At 34.6% G+C, this 22408-nt stretch overlaps 1 protein-coding gene across 14 annotated transcripts in view; it reads right to left on the reverse strand.

The window, feature by feature from the left end:
* The window catches only part of PCDH15 (protocadherin related 15), a 797082-nt gene that overhangs the window by 53285 nt on the left and 721389 nt on the right, over positions 1 to 22408 (reverse strand). For all 14 annotated transcript variants that reach the window (XM_081573683.1, XM_081573682.1, XM_081573681.1 and 11 more), the window contains 2 exons: positions 12071 to 12286; positions 867 to 955 (listed from right to left, as the gene is read on the reverse strand). In XM_081573683.1, the coding sequence (XP_081429809.1) occupies positions 867 to 955; positions 12071 to 12286 (305 nt within the window). The remainder of the gene's footprint in view (positions 1 to 866; positions 956 to 12070; positions 12287 to 22408) is intronic.

Consider the following 22408-nt stretch of genomic DNA (forward strand, 5'->3'; position numbering starts at 1 on the left):
TTAATCAGTGCCTATTATATTTTATTTGATACATAGTTAGTAACAGGTTAACTATCTGACTATCTACACTGTCTTCTGGCAACACAGAAGTATAAAGCTGTTTTATTTGAAAGAGGCAAATTGATAGTAATTGACATCTGTCAAGTTGAATTCAATAGAAGACAAGGAATAACTAATAAGTATCACTATAAAATTATTAAATAATGCATGCTAGATTAGGGTAGTTAAGGGTGAATTAGTAAAGACATGTTAATAATCCTTGATAATATCTGGAATATTAGGAAATTGTGAATTCATAATCACAGTTTTGAGTCAACACTAACATATTCAGCCATGTAGAGTATACACTGTTCAAAAGGCAGAGGGACATGGCATGTATTTTAGAATGAAAATATGAAAGAATTAACATTCTTTTAAAATTATAAAAGAATAAGCTTCAGCCGTTTAGACACATCACTCTGAGAAATAGCATTTCCTGGACTAGCTGCATTGCAGAGATAATGAGCTTTCTGAAGACTCTGGAGCCACAAACTCAGGATATATACTCAAATAGTTATGCTTATTTCTTATTGCATTATTTTGAGTTTATGTTGACCCATCAGTCAAAGCATTCTGAATAATAAGATCTCACACCTAATTTTTATTCTTATTTGAAGAATCTTATAATCATCACAAACTTCAAATGAAGCTACCTATTTCAATAAAAGAGTGACTTAATTTAATTTTAAGAAGGTATTTTTAAAAATGTGTGTTTAGTCTGAATGTTGTAATGATCAAAATGACCTAATTCAATAAAAAACTGTAGCCATTCAATAAAAAACTGTAGCCGTATGAAAACAAATATATAAGTAAAGAAAAACCCTTACTCTGTAAGGTCTTCTATCTTTTTTTCCACTAGAGTAGGGGGCACATTAGAAACAATGACTTGCATATCCAGCTGATTGACCACAGAGACCTGAAAGACAAAAATAGAATTCATTTGGCTTTTACTCATTAACATTTCTATAATCAAAAATTAACATTTTTCTTTCCCACTATGCAAAGACATAGTGGTTTCCAATTTAAGCATAAATGGTATTTCTAACTACATAATCTCTGCTATATATGTTGGAACAGGTTGGGAATGACAGAATAGTTGCTTACTTAGATGTTATAGAAGCCTAAGTGACTTTGACTATTGTTGGTTTTGCATTTGTTTTCTTGACTTTTACAAAAGCATAAAACAAATGAGGTTTTGTACATTTTTTTTTTAAAACTGGGTTATTTAAGAACACTCAGGAAAATGGAAAACCAAGCTTTTATATTTTATAAATCCTAAAAGATCCTTTATTCATTGTCATTAAGAATCTGGGACATGGATAGTTAGAACAATTCATTCCATGAGATCACCAAATACAGAATCATGTCTCCATTAGCCAACTTTGTGTAGATAAAGAGATATACACATACAAACTCAGGCTTCCCTGGTGGCTCACTGGTAGAGGATACACCTGCCAATGCAGGAGACACAGATCTGATCTCTAGGTCTTGAAGGTCCCCTGGAGGAGGAAATGGCAACCGACTCCAGTATTCTTGTCTGGGAAATCCCACAGACAAAGAAGCCTGGTGGACTATAGTCTGTTAGATCACAAACAGCTGGACACGACTTAGTGACTAAAACAATGACAATACATAAAAACTACAGACGGGGCTGAAATAAGCTAATTTACCACTGTTTATGAATCCATTCTTTCATGTAATATTTACAGAGTTCTTTCTATGTTCTTATTTAGAAAAATGGAAGAGAAATAATAGCATTTATTCTCTGATTACAATACATGTTTTACTGTTTCGCTCAAAAGTACAGGAATTAATGGGCTTCCCAGGTAAAGAACCCGCCTGCCAACACAGGAGTTTGAAGAGACATGGGTTCGTTCCCTGGGTTAGGAAGATCCCCTGGCGAAGGGCATGGCAACTCACTCTAGTATTCTTGCCAGGAGAATCTCATGGACAGAGGAGCCCGGTGGGCTACAGTCCATAGGGTCGCAAAGAGTTGGAGAGAACTGAAAGTACTTAACATATACATACACACAGGAATTGACACTGATTTAATTCTTAAATCATTGTATCAGGTAGTTACAGTATCATTCCAATTTTTAAATATGAAAAATTTTAAATATCCAATTTTAAAATGTCTCTAATAAAACAAAGAGACATTAATATCTTGGTCCCAATTAAACACAGGCTCCAGAACATGTGCTCTTTTATTACCCAGACATTAAAAAATGTACTGTCCTGCATGTATATTATACACAAGTGCTAATGTTCAGTCAACCAGTTGTGTCTGACTCTTTGTGACCCCATGGACTGCAGCACGCCAGGCCTACCTGTCCCTCACCATGTCCCAGAGTTTGCGCAAGTTCAAGTTCATTGCAATGGTGATGCTGTTCAGCCATCTCATCCTCTGATGTCCTCTTCTCCCCTTCTGCCCTCGATCTTTCCAAGCATCAGGGTCTTTTCCAATGAGTTGTCAGTTTGCATCACATGACCAAAATACTGGAGCTTCAGCTTCAGCATCAGTCCTTCCAGTGAATATTCAGGGCTGATCTCCCTTAAGATTGACTAGTTTGATCTCCTTGCTGTCCAAGGGATTTTCAGGAGTCTTCTCCAGCACCACAGTTCAAAGGCAGCAATTATTTGGCATTCTGCCTTCTTTACAGTCTAACACTCACACTCGTGCATGCCCACTGGGAAGACCATAGTCTTGACTATATAAACCTTTATCAGCAGAGTAATGTCTTTGCTTTTCAACATGCTGTCTAGATTTGTCATTGCTTTCCTGCCAAGAAGCAACTGTCTGCTGATTTCTTGGCTGCAGTCACAGTCCGCAGTGATTTGGAGCCCAAGAAGAGGAAATTTGTCACTACTTCCATCTTTTCCCCTTCTATTTGCCATGCAGTAATGGCAGTTTTTAATATTAAATTTTCAAATTAAAAATACGTATCTAATATTATACATAATTAAAATTGTGTATATGCATATACACCAGGACTATTAATTTAATACTCTGGATTAGGCATATTTAGCACTATATATCAGAGAAGGCGATGGCACCCCACTCCAGTGCTCTTGCCTGGAAAATCCCAGGGACGGGGGAGCCTGATGGGCTGCCGTTTATGGGGTCGCACAGAGTCGGACATGACTGAAGCAACTTAGTAGCAGCAGCAACAGCAGCAGCAGCAGCACTATATATCTGAATATAATTTTGCTAGGGAATAACTTCATGTTTTGGGCTTCCCTGGTGGCTCAGCTGGTAAAGAATCCACTTGCAATGAGGGAGACCTGGGTTTGATCCCGGGGCTGGGAAGATACCCTGGAGTAGGGAAAGGCTACCCATTCCAGTATTCTGGCCTGGAGAATTCCATTGACTATAGAGCCCATGGGGTTACAAAGAGTCAAACAAGACTGAGAGACTTTCACTTTCAACCTCATGTTTACAAATATTTTTTTATATAAGCTCCAAGTTCTCTGCATATAGTTGCCCATAGATGCCCTATCAGAAGTCATAAGCTCAAATGTCTTCAGGGACCAGGCAAATGAGGAAAGCAGTCAAAAGTATGAAATAATAGGGAGAATTGGCAGTCTCTCAAATCAGAGAGCATATGACTCCTCTGAAGAACTCAGCTACTGCTCATCTCTACTGAATATTGTGATGTGGGCAAACAGGTCCAGACCTGCTGGAGTTTTCCGTCTTTCAAGGAAAGAGATAAGAAGTGAAATATTTACAACTAATTTGAAATCTTTCAAATCATAGTGTGGGCCTAATAAGTCATGTGTGCAGACAGACTATTTTGAGCCAGGAGTCTATCTTATTACCACCTATGAGCAAGTTGCTAACACTGGCAGTTCCAACCTTGTATCTCTAACTCATTATAGGTATCTGGGATCAAATGTTTAAATTTTCCTTAAACATGTACATGAATCTTGACTTTGTCCTCATACACACAAAAAAATCTAAGTTCATTAGAAAAAGGGGATTATCACAGTTTTTTTGTAACTCTATCTTTTTGCAACTCTTTTTGCATCACTCCTGAATAAAAAAACGAAAAGGACTAACATTACATATTACATATAACATTTTTTGTTATTTGTTTTGATTTATGTTTTAGTTTTTAGTAGTAAAAATACATGATAAAAATCTCTAGAAAAATCTATATGAGATTTGTGAAACTGTGTTTCCTTTCTTCCTTCCTTCCCTCTGTTTCTTCTTTCCTTCCCTCTCTTTCTTCCTTCTTTTCTTCCTCCCTTCCTTTTTTCTCTTTCAATACTGGGTGAGATAATGTTAAAAAAAAAAAATTGATCAAAAACAAACAGCCTGAAACAAATAGTAATAATGGACTCTTTTCTAAATAAGAGCAGATTTCTCAGCTTCTTTTGGAGTTTGATGGAACCATATGATGAAGTTCTGACCAATGGAAGTCAGTGTAAAAGAAGAAATAAATACTCTTTAATCTATCCCATGTGTGAACCTTCCCTTTCTTTGGCAGTATCTGTTTGAATAAAGAAGCCATAGGGCAGGACACAGACACATGATGGAAGGAAACTGAGCCACTGAATCTCAGTTTGCAAGGGCTGTGAAGAATATCACCCGACCATATATGCTCTCATTATTGTGTTATGCAAAAACAAACCCTGTTAGTTTAAATCACTGAAATTTTGGAGTTTTCTGTTACACAGTCAGCCTATCAAAACAAACACCCAGAGATTAATTACACATGGCTGAGAGATTTCCACTAATTGTAGATCAATGACGCACTAGAATGTTCGTTTTGTTCGGTATGGGGTAAAGGTAAAATTTCCTTTTGTATAAGTAAGTTCTGAGTTTTGAAAGTTGTTTTACAAGTAAAATGTTGGAATGCAGTCAATTCATGTGCTGGGGACTCTATTTGGAAGCCATATTTGGCCTTGAAGTTTTAAGTAACTGTATCATTTATGTTTAAAAGACTGTCAGTAGTTTCTCTTTACTCAGAAGGATAAATTACTTCAAAGAGAATTTTTAATTTATTAAACAAACTGAATTAAGATTTAAAGTCCTCTGGAATGTATACACATTAAGCTTATAATTTCTCAAAAAGACTTTTTGAAAATAATTTTGAAAACTTGATTTTGCACACTTAAAATAAAAAAGTAATGCAGTTTTAATTCTGATAAAATAAAAAATCAGACTGCATTTAACTCTAGAAGTAACTATCTCAGACTTACCTTCAAACAGTTAGTTTTAAAATTTAAAATCTCCGTAAAGTATTGACATATACATATTGTTTATGTAGAAAATATATACTTTGTGTATATGAAGACAACAAACTATTACAGTTCAAATTTTGATCTTCCAAAAATTTCCATATCCTTGAATCATTGGTTTCTTCTATCATCTATTGCAAAGATATTTATGTTTAAGATTATTAGATTTTGTTTATATTACTTTTCCAGTAGAGCCTTTATACAAATATTTTCACAAATGCACGTCAGTTTATTATAGCAAAATTTTTAAAATTGCTTCATTTAATTATTTATGCCTTAATTACTAATGAAACTTTTTCTAAACAATTTTTTAAATTATTTTTGGGATTGAGTTTTGTAATGGATTAAAATTACTAGGTACAATCGAAAGAAAAAAAGAAAAAACTAATATTTGTGCAACACATAATTTCAAAAACAGAGATTCTAAATCTTTTAAAATTATTTCTCATAAACCTCTTATAATTCTTTTTTTTTCTATTCACCTCTTAAATAGTTTAGATAGTACAGTCCAATATAAACATAATGTGAGACAACAACAACAAAAAGCCAAATATGTAATTTTCAATTTTCTGGTAATCACAATAGGAAGAGAAAAAATAATGAAATTAACTCAATAATACACTTAACCTAATATAATCAATATATTATCATTCCAATATGTAATCTGTCTAGAAAAAGTGAAAATGTTAGTGGGTCATTCCTGATCGACTCTGGGGACCCCATGGACTGTAGCCTGCCAGGCTCCTCTGTCCATGGAATTCTTCAGGCCAGAATACTGGATTTGGTTGCCATTCCCTTTTCCATGTGATCTTTCTGACTCAGGGATCAGATCGAACCCATGTCTTCTGCATGGCAGTTAGATTCTTTACCATCTGAGCCACCAGCAAAACTAAAAAACTTATTAAGGAGAATTTTTACATGTTTTTCATACTAAGTCTTTGAAGTCTAGTGTGTATTTTACACAGTATGTCTAAATGCAACCTAACCACATTTCAAGTGTTCAGAAGCCACATATAACAAAGAATTAACACAATGGACAGCAAAATTCTAGAGGTTCACACAGTTTTCTGCTTGGTCTGGTCACTGTTTCTTCCTAACTGGTCCTTGGTTCAATCTCACTTTTCTTGAAAAAGAGGAGGTATCTTAAGTACTTTTTTTTTCCTTTCAAATGATTGTGTATGTTGTCTGCAAACTCAAGTAAAACTCAAGTGGTAATTTCTTCAAGATTAGTTTCAATGTAAAATCTAAAAATCATGTTCAGTTACACTAAAATAACTTTATCTGTCTTGCACATTGAATGGATCTTTTGCCTACGAATTTTTTAAAACATCTTGCATTGGTCATTTGGAAAATATTGGTTCACTGAAAATATTGCCAGTTTTTCAAATATTGACACATTACATTACATAAGACCAAGAAAAAAAATCACATTCTTTTTTTTTTTACTTTTTTTTGTGTGTGTGTACATGTTTTCCCCTTCCAGAACCCCCCTTCCACCTCCCTCCCCATCCCATCCCTCCAGGTCATCCTGGTGCACCAGCCCCGAGCACCCTGTATCATGCATTGAACCTGGACTGGCGATTCGTTTCACATATGATAACATTCTTTAATATTACCACTGATCTCATCAGAAAAATCTCTCAGTTATGGCAAGCTGTCAAACTCACAGTGGTGAACACATGCTTCCCAATATACTAATTTGTACTTGAAGGCTTGAATATCATCATTAACAACAAACACTGTCAGTTGTTTTCCTTGAATTGACAGTCTCACCTCATTTATTTTTGTGTAAATGCCCATCAAAAGTCTGAATAACCATATTTTATCTCTGTTATTTTTTTTCAGATAAAAACCTATTCCTTGAAAAAAGCATAGCGTTTTTCTAATGCAGCTTGCATAGAGCTTTTCTCTGAGACAGCCATGAAACTTTCACACACATCAGAAGTACTTTATACCTGCTTCTTATTTTATTACAGAAAATATTGAAAAATTTTTTAGTCAAGAGTTGATATTTGTTAAAAGTAACAAGTTTTACCGCCTAAATAAGGACATTCTTAGTTGAAACAGGCTTTTTTTTTTTTCCTGTTTATGTATGGCTATGAAGGATACAATGGGAGCGGCAGGGCAAATGCAACATAGTAAAAAGGCAAACCTTGTCCCAATATCTTTATGAAAAGAGTTTTAATCTCATGGACTCTGAAATGATTTGGGGGACCCTCAGGTTTTCATGGTGGAGAAGCCAATGGCAACCCACTCCAGTATCCTTGCCTAGAGAATCCCCTGGACAGAGGAGCCTGGCAGACTACAGTCCATAGGGCCACAAAGAGTCAGACATGACTGAAGTGACTAAGCATGCATACAGGTTTTCATAGACCACTCTGTGAGAACTGCTAACTTACACTGCAAGAGATGGGCCATTCATTCACTGAACACATAGGAATTTAGTACTCAATCTATGACAGGAATTATTCTTGGTGCTTGAGATACATTAGGGATTAAATTAAATAAATTTCTTAAAATGTCCTTATAGAGTTTTTCTGAGGAAAAACCATGAATATGATAAGCCCATTATAAAAAAAAGAAAGCAACAATGAAATATACAGTGATGCAGTATGTTGCAGTATTAACTAGGATGATGAGAGTACGCTCCATTGTGAAATGAATTGTTATAAATATTTAGAAGAGATAAGAGAGCTAGTCCTGAACAATGTGAGGAAAGAACATTGTAGGTAGTGAAAGTGAAAGTTGCTCAGTTATGTCTGACTCTTTGCGACCCCATGGACTATACAGTCCATAGAATTCTCTAGGTCTGAATACTGGAGTGGGTAGCCATTTCCTTCTCCAGGGGATCTTCCCACCCCAGGGATCGAATCCAGGTCTCCTGCATTGCAGGCAGATTCTTTACCAGCTGAACCACAAGGGAATCCCAGTGTAAAATTCTCTAAATTGAGAGCATTTGTGGCTACTGGAGGAATAGCAAACTGGCCAATATTATTAGGTTTAAAAGAGTTACAGGGAGAAGAGTAGAAATTGGATCATTGGAGGTCAGATTACCAAGGCCCTTGTAGTCTTCTATAATCTAAGAATTTCTCTGAAAGAATCAGGCTGATATTAGAAAGTTCTGAGCAGATAGATAACAGGACCTGAATTACATTTTAAGATATCACTTTACTTGCAATATTAAAGCCAGACTTTAGCAGGGCGAGAAAGAAAGTATACGAGCAAGTTAGTGAGTTTGTGCAATGATGCAAGTGAGTCAATCAAACTGTAACAATAGAAGTATTGAAAAATGTGAAGATAACACACATATGAAGTATATGTATGTTACAGTGTATATATATACATGTATACAACAATATTTACTCAGGAATTAAATGTGTGATTAAGTAGAGAAAGGAATTAATAGACTAAGGAAAATACATGGACAGAGGAGCCTGGCAGGATACAGGTCTGTGGGGTCACAAAGAGTTGAAAATGACCAAGCACACTCACATACACACACACACACACACACACACACACAAGGAATTCAAAGTTCATTTGGTCACCAAGCAAAATTGTGAAGACTATAGATGGAAGAGATGTGATGAGGAAGAGGAGATTAGTTTAGCAAACATTAAATAGGTCTTTAGTAGACATTCAAGTATACCTGCATGTATATTTTGATACATGGATTTGCTATTCAGGAATGAGCTTCAGGGTGAAGACATAAATTTGAAATTTTTTAATATATATAGATGATCTTTTAATGTTGTGGGACTGAATGAGTTTAGTGAGTCATTGAGTTACGATAGAAAAGAGAATTAATGTCTGAACCCTAAGAAGCATTGACTAAAGGGTCAGGAAAAGAAAATGACAGCAAAAAAGACTGAGAAGGACTGAACAGTGAGGGAAGAGATAAAGAAGAGAGAAAGGTGGCCTGGAAGCCTAGTAAAGGTAACAATCAACCAAAGGTAGTTAATGGTTCAAATAAGATGAAGATTCAGAATACCAGTGCTTTTAATAAGTGAAAATCATTGATGATGTTGGCATAAGCAGTTTTGGATGAGTGTTGGGAGAGAAATTTTTATTTAAAAGGTGTTTAAGAGAGGGCTTCCCTGATGGCTCAGCAGTGAGAATCTGCCTACAATGCAGGAGATTACAGATTTGATCTCTGGGTTGGGCAGATTCCCTGGAAAAGGAAATGATGGTCAAAGAGTGGGTGGTTTGAAATGGAGGCTATAGACGGAGTGTCATAAGTGGCAATGGCAAAAAATAACTCAGGTTTTAAGTGGTTGCAATAGGATGAAAAGTAAAGCCATTAGAGGAAAGGCATTCAAGGAATTGTGAGTTCAGGATATTGGAAGAATCCTCTCTGTGTATAATGAAATTGTCAAAATGTAGGAGGATTGTTGGAGAAAGTAATAGTAACTCGGGAGCCAAACTCATTGAGATATATTGGGAATTGACCAAGGCTTGGGAGTCCCAGCAATGAAGTGAGGCAGTTAGTGACAGTCATATGATGAAAATCAAGGCTGATTCTTAGGAAGGAAGGAGGGCTTATAAGCAATGATGTTGTACACTGAGGATCCTACTCTGCCAGCAGGTAGGATGAAGACTGACAAAAACAGAAAAAAATACAAACAAAAGCTTCTGCTTGAGGAGGCAGCAGCAAAAGTAGTGTCCTCAGGGGAGAATCAGATTTGCACTAAGCAAGAAAGTTTTATCAAAGTTAAAAACTGTATCTTCATTCACTCTTACTAAATTTTTTTCAATGATTTCCCATTAATTTTAGGGGAAAAGTTCCAATATTTTCAATATGGTCTATACCTTATATACTTCCATCTCCAGCCCTGTCTCATTCACTTTTCCTCCCTCACTTTGCTAAGCTGAGTAAATATCTGTCAGTTGTTGAGAACTGTCACGATTTCCCTTCCTTCCTGGTCTGGCACTTGTTGTTTTCTTTGCATAAGTCATTTCTTTCCATGTCTTCCTTCTCTTTTCCGAAAGGATTTCAGATTTTATCACAAATGCATTATGACCTGATGTGAAGAACCGACTCATTGGAAAAGACTCTGATGCTGGGAAAGACTAAGGGCAGGAAGAGAAGGGAGAGACAGAGGATGAGATAGTTAGATGGCATCATTCACTCAACGGGCATGAATTTGAGCAAACTCTGGGAGATGGTGAAGGACAGGGAAGACTGGTGTGCTGCAGTCCATGGGGTTGTAAAGAGTCAGACATGACTTAGTGACTGAACAACAGCATATTTTGCTAGGAAGATTTCCTTGTATAAATATTGTGATTTACAAATATATCACATTATGATTATTTTGAACTGAATCTTTCTAAATATGTTTTGGATAATTTTAGAGGTATATCTTAAATTTCCACACTAGAGTTTATAGAGTCCAAATAAGAAACCCCCAAACTTAACATTGCTTATGTACATATTATATAGATAACTTATATAGTTATATTCTTTTTATGTTCTTACAATATTTTAATTATACTTAGTGTAGTAGCTTTATTATTCATCCTTAACAGGAAGAAAAATGACAATATGACTTTATATAAGGTTTACAGATCTTACTTTGATTTAAAAAAATCTATGCCAACCTTAATATTTTGTATATCAAAAGCTTTTTCGCTTACATTGGCCTTTGTTATAAATGAGAATGTTCTGGCCTTCATATCCATCATAATCATGGTGATTGGTCTTCACCATTATCTAAGAAGAAAAATATTTGGTTTATGTTGCATCTGAGTGAGCGAAAGTCGCTCAGTTGTGTCTAACTCTTTGCGACCCCATGGATGGTAGTCCATGGAATTCACCAGACCAGAATACTGGAGTGGGTAGCCTTTCCCTTCTCCAGGGGATCTTCCCAACCCAGGAGTGGAACCAGGGTCTTCTGCATTGCAGGTGGATTCTTTATGAACTGAGCTATTGCATCTATTTGATGTTTAATCTTGTCCTGATAACTAAGTGACAACAGTGGAAATTTAAGATTTAATAAAGTATAAACAGCAAAAGAAAAATTATACTGGAGTCCGTCTTTATGTGACAAATATTTCCAGTAACAATGATATTTATAACTTTTACTAGTTTTATCAGAAAAAACAGTCTAAATAATCTACACTTCTAAAGTAGCAATTCCATAGGATAGATGCTTTGGTGTTGAGTATTTTGAATAAATGTCAATATCAGACTGTCCTTAGTAATAACCTACCACTGAGCTTGTGTACAGCCTACAAAGCAGAATAGAAAAGTGATTATTGACTGAAGCCAAATATATTGATAGCTTAGTCAAGGGTCACCAATGTCATCAATGAGAAGTTTGGTAAAAGTAGGAGATCACTCCTGCTGGAACATAAATTTGCTCTGATACATTTTTTTGTTTCCTTAATTACAAAAGGCCTAAAAGTAATTTAAATAGTAATGAAAGTTTCATACATTTTAATTTCTACAGCACAACTCTGTGAAGCATTTTAAAATTGTAAGTAGCTCCAGCCAACTTTATATTAAAAATGAGATCTGCAGACCAAACAGAAAACCAGTGCTTAAGACAATGCTGTCACAGTCATATTCAAAAACAATATGATTAATTTCTGAAATGTCAAAAAAGTAAACCACCATAAAGCTCTAATTTTTTAATATTCTAAACTATATGTAGTAACAACCGGGATGAAAGTTAATCTACATTATGTTTTAGAAAACCTATTTCCAATATTTAAAAGTTCTAGGTGTTAAAACATTGACCCCTGGCTAGTGCTGCACATACCCCCTTTACCTGAAGTTTTAACTACTCACCAGAACATCTGCTTTGCCACTTAGTCCCCTCCCATAGTTGTCAGTTGCGATGATTTGAAACTTAAAGTAAGACCGCCTCATGTTATGGAAGAGCATAGCCGTTTTGATAAGCCCTGTGTATGTTTCCACCACGAATCCTTCCTTTCCTTCTTTAATTGGTGGTATTATGAGTCTGTATGCCATGGCGCTATAATTGCCAGTATCTTTATCAGTCGCCTAGGAGGGAAAAAGCACAGGTTATAAATAAGCTGGAAAGAAATAACCTTTATGAAAGAGCTTATTTCTGGTTGCAAGACTGCTGTTTCTTGGGTAACAATAACACAATAAAGTCCTTCTAAAGTTATATTTTTCTAGGTACCATTATATAGATGTATAGACTATGTATATGAGAAGGATAATGACTACTGAACTGTGAATACAAAGGACAGAGACACTAACTCAGTCCCACTGATGAACCAAGTGTTTTGACTGGCATGTTTAATGGGATCAGCACTGGGCTGAGATCCAAATTGGTTTAAGGATGGGACTGTTTAGCTAACCATTGTCTTGTGTGGTAGGCATAGCATGTAATTGTGATTTTGATCTATTTCCTAAAAGGAAAAAAAAAAAATTAAAGTAATGCACTAAAATATTTCAGATGACACCAGTACAGTATTTAGAGCTTTTATAAGTCTAGAGTTATATGAAGAGATCCTGAGTAGTAAATGCCATATCCTAAGAGAGTATTAGAATACTAATGCAGCTTCTTTTTTCATCAGCTTGTATCCTGATTAACCTGATTTGTCCCTGATTGTAGGTACTTATGATCTACATGTTAAGGTTTCTTCACACTTAGAAATTAAAAACAAATAGTTGCTTAGAATATTTTTTTTTTGAAAAATAAACCTGGGAGCATAGTAATATTAACCTGGCTCTTTTGTTTCTACTTCAGGGAAATTTTTCAAACTGCCAATTTGTCAGAGTGAAACATCTGAAAGAGGAATGGTGGATATGATAGTTTTAGTGAATTTATACAAGGCTATATAACTTTATTTGTGATACTAGATATGTAACATTTAAATTTTAATTATAATTATTATTATCTGATTATTCTTATTTTTAAATATTATTATTAAATATCAGATATCGAGCATTTATGATTCATCATTACAATGCTAAGAATTCTATAAAAGTAATTTTGTTTAACAAAAATAAAATTCTCCAAGGAATATATTATTCTAGCACTTATATTAGCGTTGTCCAACAGAACTTTTGGCAATGATAGAAATGCTCTAAATGTCCTCTGTCCAATGGAGTAGTCACAAGCCACTGAACACTTGAAATGAGGCTATTGTGACTGAGGAAGTGAAATGTGAATTTTGTATTAAATTTGAAAAACTAAAGGCTACAAAGTAAGTGGCAAAGTTTGGCTACAAATAATTACAATAATAGAAAATGTGTGTTGAGATTCAGCACAAAATTCAAAAGTTTGAATCTCTAACTTTAAATGCTATATATGTACTTAACCATTTAAAACATTTCAGGATAACTCTGCTGGACAAGGTAACTTGAAGTAAAAAAAATCCAGATACTTTCCCTTGGGATAAAATATTTCTTGAAATTCAAAAATTAAAATTCTCAGTTTTAGAATAGGACAAGCTCGAACTACCAGTTCATCTTTTTAAATGCCCTGTATATTTTACATAATGGCAGAGCTTCATTTCTGTATTAGAGGAATAGGAATTAGATTCCAATATAGGTCACATTATCACCACATAAAGAAAAAAAAGAAAGAAAAAATAGTTATCACAGTGTTTATTTTTAAGCTTTAAACCCAAGATTTTATTCATTTAACAAGGTATAGAGTAAGAAATAAAAAGCACATTCCTAATTAAAATTAAAATGAGTTTGGATTAAGTAATCAAAGATATTTCTTTCATATACTAGGAGCAAATTTAAGATATACTGAATCACTCAAAAATATGGTTGAATATTATTCTTTCACTTATGATTAACATGAGTATTTTCTTTGAAATAAACTTTTTACCATCAATGAAACTTTACTGAGGTATAAGAAACTGGCACAAAACATGTACAAATCATAAATAAACAGTTCAATAAAAAAATTGCAGAATATACACATCCAATGAGCCAGCACCTACATCAAAAAATAAAACATTACCAGCATCCCAGAATGTTCATCATATCCTTCCAGCCATATTCTGTTCCCTAGAGAAACCACTACCCTGATTATCAATACCATTGATCAATTATGCTTATTTTTAAATGTTATGTTAATGGGATCATAATTTATGGTCTATTTTTTGTCTAACTCCTACTCAGTTTTTTTATTGTAACATTCCAAACCTTAATATTTTAAAAGGAACTCTGTAACACAGTAGAAAAGAAAAGAAAAGGCAGTTATAGCAAAATCATTTTGATTGTTTTGATTGCTTTGTATATTAAGCTTCTTTGCACTGTTCTTACTGATTACTTCCGATTTCAATAAACATGTAATTTTGGTTTGCTGTATTCCTAATTTACTAAATTATTATAGTGGCATATTTTGCCTTAACAGATTAACGTGTTTTTAAATATAACTTTCCTGAAACAAATAATCATTTAATGCAAAAGTTTGGGTAACTCAGAAGTATATTTTAACCATAACTTTCCCTCATACATTAGGAGCAAATTACCGAAAGTGAGATACAGAATTAAAAAAAAAAATCATGTTTACTGGACTATTTTTTTTTTACTTAAATGAAAGATTTCTTAAATTCTACAAAACTTTCACACAGATTATTTTCTATAATCCCATCAGTTCAGTTCATTTCAGTTCAGTCGCTCAGTCATGTCTGACTCTTTGTGACCCCATGGAATGCAACACACCAGACTTCCCTGTCCGTCATCAACTCCTGGAGCTTGTTCAAACTCATGTCCATTGAGTCAATGATGCCATCCAACCATCTCATCCTCTGTCCTCCCCTTCTCCTTCTGCCTTCAGTCTTTCCCAGCATCAGGGTCTTTTCCAATGAATCAGTTCTTCACATCAGGTGGCCAAAGTATTGGAGTTTCAGCTTCAGCATCGGTTCTTCCAATGAATATTCAGGACTGATTTCCTTTAGAGTTGACTGGTTTGATCTCCTGGCAGTCCAGGGGATTCTCAAGAGTCTTCTCCAACACCACAGTTCAAAAGCATCAATTCTTCAGTGCTCAGCTTTCTTTATAGTCCAACTCTCACATCCATACATGACTACTGGAAAAACCATAGCTCTGACTAGATGGCCCTTTGTTGGCAAAGTGATGTCTCTGCTTTTTAATATGCTGTCTAATCAAACTGATCACATGGACCTCAGTCTTACCTAACTCAATGAAACTATGAGCTGTGCCATACAGGGCCATCCAAGATGGACAGGTCATGGTGGAGAGTTCTGACCAAACGTGGTCCACTGGAGAAGGAAATGGCAAACCACTTCAATATTTTTGCCTTGAGAACCCCATGAACAGTATGAAAAGGCAAAAAAAGAAAAAAAGATATAATTCCATAATGACCCATTTTTTTCCCTTCTACTCCTACATCGTCCTTCTCTCCTTTCCCCTCAGCACTGGTAACCACTGGATTGTTCTCTATATCTGTGAGTCTGCATCTTTGGTGTTTTTTAGTTTTTTTCAACTATATAAAACTACTGTCATATATATGCTATCTGTAATGGCTCCACTTAAAATTTCTGATTCTTTTGATAGATTTGATCCTCTTTGGAATCTGAAAAGATCTCATTTAAGAATACAGTTATGAAGATAGTTGCCAGGATCATTAGCATTCTTTTAAATCTCTCCCCTCTCTCTCACATTCAGTTGAAACTAGCAAGTTAAAATGTGATTGATAAAAATTCCATAGGTACTCTACTTATGACCAGTTTAAAGGATTTTCAAGTTTAAATTTGTCTATTTAATTTTCAACAAACACATGGTTTTAGACCAAAACTTATATACAGTTGACCCTTGCACAACATGGATTTGAACTGCAGAGGGTTCAGTTAAAGCCAGTGACTGAGGCTGGGTCACACTTAGATTAGCAACCAGTAAAGTGCTCTTCAAAACACAAGGTCTTTTTGCGTTACTTATATAATGTCATGTTATTGCTGCTTTGGTGAGCTAACATTTATTGACCAATTATGATTGCCCAGGGGCTGTGTAAATACTTTTCATGCATAATATCATGTCATCCTTTCTACTCAGCAAGTTTTATTGCTATTAATTTATAGGTACAGAGATGGAGGCTCAGAGAGATCAGTGATTGGCTCACAATCATAAACGTGTGTTAGTTGCTCAGTCGTGTCCGTCTCTTTGTGATCCCATGGACTGTAGCCCACCAGCCTCCTCCATTCATGGGATTTTCCAGGCAAGAATACTGGAGTGGGTTGCCATTTCCTTCTCCAGGGGATCTTCCTGACCCAGGGATAGAACCCAGGTATCTCACATTGCAGGCATACTCTTTACTCTCTAAACCACCAGGGAAGCCCTCACATCATAAAGATAGTTGATAGCAAAGTTGAGTAGATCTCACGCTAAAACCTATATTATAATCACTGCATTCAATATGTCAGACTAAGCAGCAGAACTAAAATTCCAGTGAAAACAACACTGAAGGCTAGATAATAGGAAAAGGAGTACATCAAGGCTAAATATTGCCACCCTGCTTATTTAACTTATATGCAGAGTGCGTCATGAGAAACGCTGGGCTGTATGAAGCACGAGCTGGAATCAAGATTGCTGGCAGAAATATCAATAACCTCAGATATGCAGGTGACACCACTCTTATGGCGGAAAGCAAATAAGAACTAAAGAGCCTCTTGAAAGTGAAAGAGGAGAGTGAAAAAGTTGGCTTAAAACTTAACATTCAGAAAACTAAGTTCATAACATCTGGTCCTATCATTTCATGGCAAATAGATAGGGAAACAGTGGAAATAGTGACAGACTTTATTTTGGGGGACTCCAAAATCACTGCAGATGGTGACTGGAGCCATGAAATTAAAAGACACTTGCTCCTTGGAAGAAAAGTTATGACCAACTTAGATAGTATATTAAAAAGCAGAGACATTACTTTGCCCACAAAGGGCCACCTTGTCAAAGCTATGGTTTTTCCAGTAGTCATGTATTGATGTGAGAGCTGGATTATACAGAAAGTTGAGCACCAAAGAACTGATGCCTTTGAATTGTGGTGTTTGAGAATACTCTTGATAATACCTTGGACTGCAAGATCAAACCAGTCAACCCTAAGAATCGATGCTGAAGCTGAAACACCAATACTTTGGCCACCTGATGTGAAGAACTGACTCATTGGAAAAGACCTTGATGCTGGGAAAGATTGAAGGCAGGAGGAGAAAGGGATGACAGAGGATGAGATGGCTGGATGACTCAATAACATCACTGACTCAATGGACATGAGTTTGCGTAAACTCTGGGAGTTGGCAATAGACAGGAAGGCCTGGCGTGCTGCAGTCCATGGGGTTGAGAAGAATTGGTCACGACTGAGTGACTGAACTGACTGACTGAACATGTCAAGGAGATAGGAAGAATATAAGTAGGAAGGTCAAAAACTAAATGAAAACAAGAATCTAGACACTTTAGTATTGGTAATAAGTTCACTTACAGGGTTTCTGTTGATCCAAGTGAACTTCAAATTTAATTTATGAGGTCTTGGGTGGCTCAGAGAATGAAGCAAGATCCAACCACCCACTCATAGATGTGACTCCACTCTGAAGAATAATAAGACTCCACTCTGAAGAATGCCAAGTTCTCATTTTAAAGGTGAATGAGAAATTCGTCTCCCCTTTCCAGCCACCACTACCACTGCCACCCAAAACTAAAAAGAAAACTGCCTGGTTTAAACCTTGATGTTGAATGCAGTGGAGAAAAAACAGAAAGCAAAGAAACCCAAACTTTATTGAGACTCAATCTATAACCAACACAAGCCTTTATCAGAATTTGTAGCCTTTATTCACACGCAACTGATTTCCTCAACTCAAGGATAAATTATAATGTTATCAATTTGTAAATTCAGTGGTCCTAAACTCTACCTGAATAAATAGAAGAAACACAACTGAGAATTTGATTTTTAATGATAACAACCTAGCTTTCTCAGAGAATCAACCACTTTTTCAAAAAAGTTACCTACGATCTATGCCTCAAGTAATTCTAACAAATAAACTCCAAGAAGATGAAAAGTTAGAGTCAGATAATTTTCAAAATGAACAGGAAACCAAGTATCATGAAAAGAGAGTCCACTGAGATAGAAAATCAAGTCATACCCACAAAGGCTTTAGATATCTGAATTAGGAAAACAGTATAATGTAAATGTTCAATATGTTTCATTAAATAATAGAGATTTTTAAAATATAAATAAAATGAGAATAGTTGAACATAAGTAAAATGTATCTTCTAGAAGTAAAAAAAATAATAACTGAAATAAAAACTTATAGATGAAGTTGTTAGAAGCTTATGCATAGGGCAGAAGAGTATTGGTGTACTGAATGACAGAGCAAAAATTAGGTTTCATGCATTCTAGAGGACTAAGAACCAGATTGGAAGGAAACACTTTGCCTAAGATATTGTTAGTGAACTCAAGTATAAATAGAGTAAAATAGCCAAGACATATTTTTTTAATAAATACATTATTAGGAATATAATCTGCATTGTTTCCATAAAAACTGGAAAATATTGATAGAAATGGTCTATGAAAGGGAAAAAAATAAAAATTATAAATCTATTCCATCATTTTTTTAGATTGTAATAAGGGGACATCTAACAAATTTGGCTAAACTAACGTCTAAAAATTAAATCTGATCTATTCTGAAAATTCTAAATGAATCAAATTTACTAAAGACTCAATGCCACTTTATTTATTCCATCAGCTCCTTTACAATAAAATACTTACATTGGATTCCTGACACAACCATTATTATCTGGAAGAGGTGACACTGGAAGATTTGATTCACTGACTTTCGTGAGTTTCTCTTTATTTGCAAAATCAGGAAAGTTATGTCTAGAGCTGTTTTTAAAAATGAAAGTCAGAAATGAATATTATAGTTATACTTGCTGTAATTATATTTTTAAATGAAAACTAGGACACAGAAAACCACTTAGGCATTTCTAAGACCTCATCTGGAAAGTTTAATGCACACAGGTGGCCAACATTAAGAGAAAATAACCAAATAATTGCTTCTATCATACAGGGAGTAGGTGAGCACATTAATTTTCTCACAGCCTAAATAACTGTTCCCCTCTGTTGACTAAACGAATACTATGGATGCAGAAATATTAGTGGAATAATTAGTGATGTCCAGAGAACATCCAAAGCCCATTAAAGTCCAATGATGCTAACTTTAACTTTTGCTTCTCAATTAGACCCCATGTTAACATTTAACATTGAAGGCTTACTCTCCCTGAAATTGGAGTGTAAATATTTTAGATTGTCGGGGTAAAAATATTCAAATCTCACATTACCACCAATGAATGTCAACATGTCAAGCTGTGTTTGCAAGGGACAAAAAGAACAGAGCTTTGACTTAGACTAGTTGAACTTGGCTTTTGTATTTTTAGCAACTATAAAGAAATCCTCACTTTAAAACCCTTAAAGGCTATATGCCCAACATATACTAAATAAAAATAAAGAAAGTGTCAGATAGATTGATCTATTTAGAAGGCTATTTAAGACTTCTGTGAAAACAACAGCAAAAAAGAGATGAAAAAAAAATGTTAAAGATTTTAAATTAGAAAGCTTAGTATTTGATTTTTTATAAGAATGTCAAAAAGGGACCACAGTCTGATAGAAATAATTCTTTTTTTTTTTAATTTCAATAAGGACATTGATCCTTTAAGTATAATGTAATTCAGCGACAGTCTAATGATAAATCACAACTCAATGTAGAAACAACTGTCTAAAAATGGTTTGTCGAATCATGTGACACAGTATTACACAATTTTCAGGGGTTTATTATTATTTTATTAAATTGCCAAAATTTTCACCTAAATTAAAGAGTGGTGCCAAATAACACACAATAATATCTATTTGAAAAATTAAATAAGGAAACTGCAGATTAGCAAACTATTCCTTTTATATTTTTTTAAAGTTATACACTGAAACATTCTGTATTACAGGAAGCATGAGAGTACAAAATAAGAATATCTTTCATTTACATAATAATTGAAGCATTTTTTCAGTTTCAGTTCCATTCTCTTGTAAAATATTTTGGAAAATAAATATTATCTCAAAAATAATTTGTTCTTTTCCTCATCATTACTAATATAATGTGATCATATATTCTTCAATGATGCTTTGAAATGAACTCTGAAATCATTTTTTCTAACTTCTCATTCATGTGGAAAAGAAAGAAATTGCAGTCTACTCAATAGACATAGAATCAAAAGAAAATACATGCACAATTTGAGCCCTCTATTTAGGAGAAGAGAGGAAACTAGTTTTTAAAGTTGATTTTGGATAAAAAAAAATGTTATGGATTTTTACTGAAAACTAGCATATTAAAATTTTAAGAAATTTGTACTTTTGTAAGAATTCTATAGTTGCAAATCCTAAATCTTCAGTATTCAAAGGAAATTTAATGACATACTCATTACCTCAAGCTTTCTGGTTCTTCCTTAGTTACATTACATTCAATCAATTCAAACCAAATTTAGTATCTTCTCAGCTCTCACCCTCTAGTCCTTCCGCTGGCTACCATACTTGTTCCTCCTCTGTCTTCTCTTTGCATGGTAAGGGCATTAGCTCATGTGGATTGACTGAGCTAAAAATCTCAGTAGGGTCTTCAACTGTCTTGTCTCATTCCTTTCCTTTCTACTCCCAGCTCATCAGCAAGCCCAATGAGTTCTACTCTGAAATATTTCTCACTTCAGTGACTATCCATCAAGCTGACATTGCCCAATTTCAGGCTCTCCTGTTTCATTTTTAAATTCAACAATAGCTTAAAAATGAATGATAGCTCCCACCTCCTAGAAGATGAAATTTAAGACAAGTCCATGAAATATTCCCAATCTAATCCCAGTTTAACATTCTATTTTCTTGCTCTATATTTACTCTGCTTATATTTCTCCAAAACCAACAACATTACCTACTTTTTTTTTTTCCTCTGAACAATTTATGTTCTTTCATGATTCCAGTCCTTTGTATGGATAGCTTCTTATTGCTTAAAATGTCTCATGTCTGCTAGGCCATATTCACTCCTGAACTACACTATCGCACATGTGCATGTGGGCATGTACATATACATATATATTGAATGTATGCAATGTTGAATAAAGTACTAAAACAGCTTAAAAGACTGCTTTTCTGAAGGCTATCCCTAGGGAGTGCTGCGTGTTTTCAGTAGTGTATTTTATATATTTTTAGTATACTGTTTACCTTGGCATATTCTAATATTTAATTATGTCTTCATTACACATAAAATTTGTTTCCATTTATATCTTTTATTCTGGAATAATGTCCAGTAAATGGTCAAATAATATTTGGCTGAAATATCAGTAGAATATCATAGATTAATATTTAGAAGTGATGGATATGCTTGAGTCTACCACTTAATGGCTATATGAACCTGGGCAAACAACTCTCTAGGGCTTAGTTCCTCATTATAAATGAATAAAATATGACATGCAAAATAGGGTGGCTGTGAATATTCACTGAGGTATAAAATGCAGTGCCTGGTATGAACAATCGAGTTTAGTTATGGTTCTTACTATACTCTTGCCATCTTTGCTACGAATACTCTGGAGTTTTCCAGCTTATCTCTTCTGTTTCTATTACCTCTTGTACATTGAAAAACACATTGCTTTCTATCTTTTGTACTCGGCTATATATTCATTGGGAGCAGGACTATTTTCTAATTCATCTTTTATTTCATAATCCCCATTGGCCAATGCCACTACTTTAAAAATTTAAATTTAAAGTATATTTTTGCTCAATCCCTTTGAACATAATTTTTAAAGGCGTTTTTTTCCTCATCATTAGATGACTTAACATAGTATGTCCTTCATTTGTGAATTAATTTGGACCACCTTGTTCCACAAAAAGATTTGAGTATCTTTCTGTTTAAACATCATGACATATATTTTTACAATGTTAAGGGAGAATTAATGTTAAAAGTTACATAACAGCACTTTTCATTAATGCAAAAAGGTTTAGTATATGAATAATGTATAAGAAGCCTACTTGTCCATCAATTACTAACTTTAATATAAAGTCAGGGGATAGCCAAGCATTTGAAAATTAAATCCGAATGTTTAACTCTATTCATTCTATTTGACAATGTTTTATTGCCTATCTAATAAGAAATTAACAAGCACAAA

Source organism: Giraffa tippelskirchi, chromosome 2, assembly GCF_054371585.1.
Source record: "Giraffa tippelskirchi isolate mGirTip1 chromosome 2, T2T-mGirTip1v1.2.pri, whole genome shotgun sequence".
In the NCBI taxonomy this organism is placed as follows: Eukaryota; Metazoa; Chordata; class Mammalia; order Artiodactyla; family Giraffidae; genus Giraffa; species Giraffa tippelskirchi.